The sequence below is a fragment of the Brachionichthys hirsutus genome, unplaced genomic scaffold (genome assembly GCF_040956055.1).
Source record: "Brachionichthys hirsutus isolate HB-005 unplaced genomic scaffold, CSIRO-AGI_Bhir_v1 contig_416, whole genome shotgun sequence".
In the NCBI taxonomy this organism is placed as follows: domain Eukaryota; kingdom Metazoa; phylum Chordata; class Actinopteri; order Lophiiformes; family Brachionichthyidae; genus Brachionichthys; species Brachionichthys hirsutus.
The window spans coordinates 28357-30512 of NW_027180786.1; the positions used below are offsets into that span (position 1 = coordinate 28357).

The following is a 2156-nucleotide window of genomic DNA, read 5'->3' on the forward strand; positions in this document are numbered from 1 at the left end:
GAGGATTATCAATGTCGTTCGTCGGTCATGTCAATGGATGACCGGTTCACCGGTCGGGACATTGCGCACAGCAATTAACTTACCGGGTGAAGATATTAACAACAGATTCTATAGGACTCGATGGATATTTCTGAACGAGTGAAATTTAGATCAATACTGACCTTTCGCGATGATTTGCAGCAAGCTTCACTTCTTAAGAGCGCAGGTGCGTCACCGGTGGTTTCCTGAACGTTTCTGATATGAAGACCCGACCGGCAGGGATCGGCAAAGCCAATGCCGACTGGATGGGCTCGATCCCCGCCGCCCTCAGTGCCGTGCCTCTCAAACACATCGCCGTGCCAGGTAAAGGTGCCGTGCGTAAAGATGTTCCATCTGTAACCTAAGGCTGTTCCTCTGTCTGTCACGGCAACTTTAAAAGGACAACTAAAAACGTGAAATAAATTTCAGAGAACTGGTTGGATTTATTGATTTTATTACAATACACACATATAGTTCTGCAAGTCTTATCCATGTCCATGAATTTAAATTCATTTGATCTCTTTTTTTTAATCCCCATCTTTGTGTTTATCTATTTGTAATACTTTCCTGTCGATTTACATCGATCATGTCCGTCAACATCTCTTTTTCAGGGTCTCATGATTCCTTTACCTTCTGGGTGGACGTGCATGCCCCCGTGGGCCCCGATCAGAAGCTGTATGTGAAGTACCTTGCAACCATGTTCAGCGTCTTTGCGAAGAAAGTCATGGTGAAGTGGTCCATGACCCAGGTAACCAAGTGCAGATGGGTGCCATGCACAAAAACAGCAGAGTGGGGAATCAAGCATCTATACGGTTGACATGAAATGACATTGTTGGGTACATCTGATAAATCTCTCTTGCAACAGATCATTAAATATAATTTGATTTGTTGTGGCTTCATTCCCAGAATCTGACATTTAAAGAGCAACTGGATGCAGGAATCCGCTACTTTGATCTCAGGGTTTCCTCCAAACCGGGAGAGCCTGGAACTGAGATCTACTTCATTCACGGTCTGTTTGGCCACAAGGTGAGCACTGTGAACACGAGCTGATATTTAAATGCTAATCATCATTGTTACCGTGCGTGTTCTCTTCACATATTAGTATCTTATTAACACATATTTTCAATATGCCACATTGTGGTAATATTCTTAAATGTTAAAATGTCTCTCTTTAAGAATATATATCAGCAGCCTCCAAATGTGAAATGATCAAAATTAGCATTTGACTTTCAATCTCGTACTCTGATCTTCCCCGAAGGTGAGAGACGGCTTGTTAGAGATTCATTCATTCTTAAGCAGACACAGGAAAGAGGTAAAAACAAAAGAAAAACTTTACCTGCATTTTACATGATTTTCTTTTTATAGCATTATTTGGTTATTGATTTTTATATTATATTATATTGAATTAGGTAGTGTTTCTAGACTTTAACCACTACTATGCAATGGAGGCAGTGCATCATGTACGCCTCATCAACATGCTCCAGGAAGTGTTTGGCAGCAGGCTATGCCACAACTGTGCTGTGGAGGCCGTCACTCTGGACTACCTCTGGGAAAAGAAACACCAGGTGGGTCAAAATGCATCAATGAAAGTGGACATACAACATTTAAATGTTCCACCTGAAAACATATACACTAAGTATATATATCTTACTTCCAACAGGATCTTTAAAAAAACTCTCGTGATCAAGGACCATTTAAAGCTCAACAGAAAGCTATTTTCAATGGTTTCTATCCGGATTCCAAGACTTCGGAGGGTGTATTTATTTATAATCTGCCTTTAGAACTGAAGTGTTCTCTTTTGATTGAGAATACCAGCAGCCTACATACATATACACAGACTTGTACAAGTAAACGGCCCACACTGAGGTCAAGTAATCCCTGCTGCCAGTGACTCTCCTGCACAGTAATTAGTAATGTCATCCCATTAACACGCATTCAACTGATCTGATCCAACTTTTTCTTTTGTGGCATTTATCTTATATTCTCTCATTCTTTTTTTGGCCTCTATTTTTCTCTATTTATTTAATCCCATTCTCTCCACTTCCCGCCTTTTCTTTATACCTATTACCATTCATTTATACTCAAATATCATACCCTTGTCTGTTTGTTTTCTTCATCCCCCTCCTTTTATACATCCA

The 2156-nt window shown here is 40.4% G+C and overlaps 1 protein-coding gene across 1 annotated transcript; it reads left to right on the forward strand.

The window, feature by feature from the left end:
- Positions 1-239: 239 nt before the first annotated feature.
- LOC137916710 (PI-PLC X domain-containing protein 2-like) lies at positions 240-1583 on the forward strand (the record flags this gene model as incomplete). Its single annotated transcript, XM_068759682.1, has 5 exons — positions 240-342; positions 630-766; positions 925-1044; positions 1277-1330; positions 1428-1583. Coding segments are annotated over exons 1-5 (570 nt in total), but the record flags the coding sequence as incomplete, so codon positions are not given.
- Between the last annotated feature and the right edge of the window lie 573 nt (positions 1584-2156).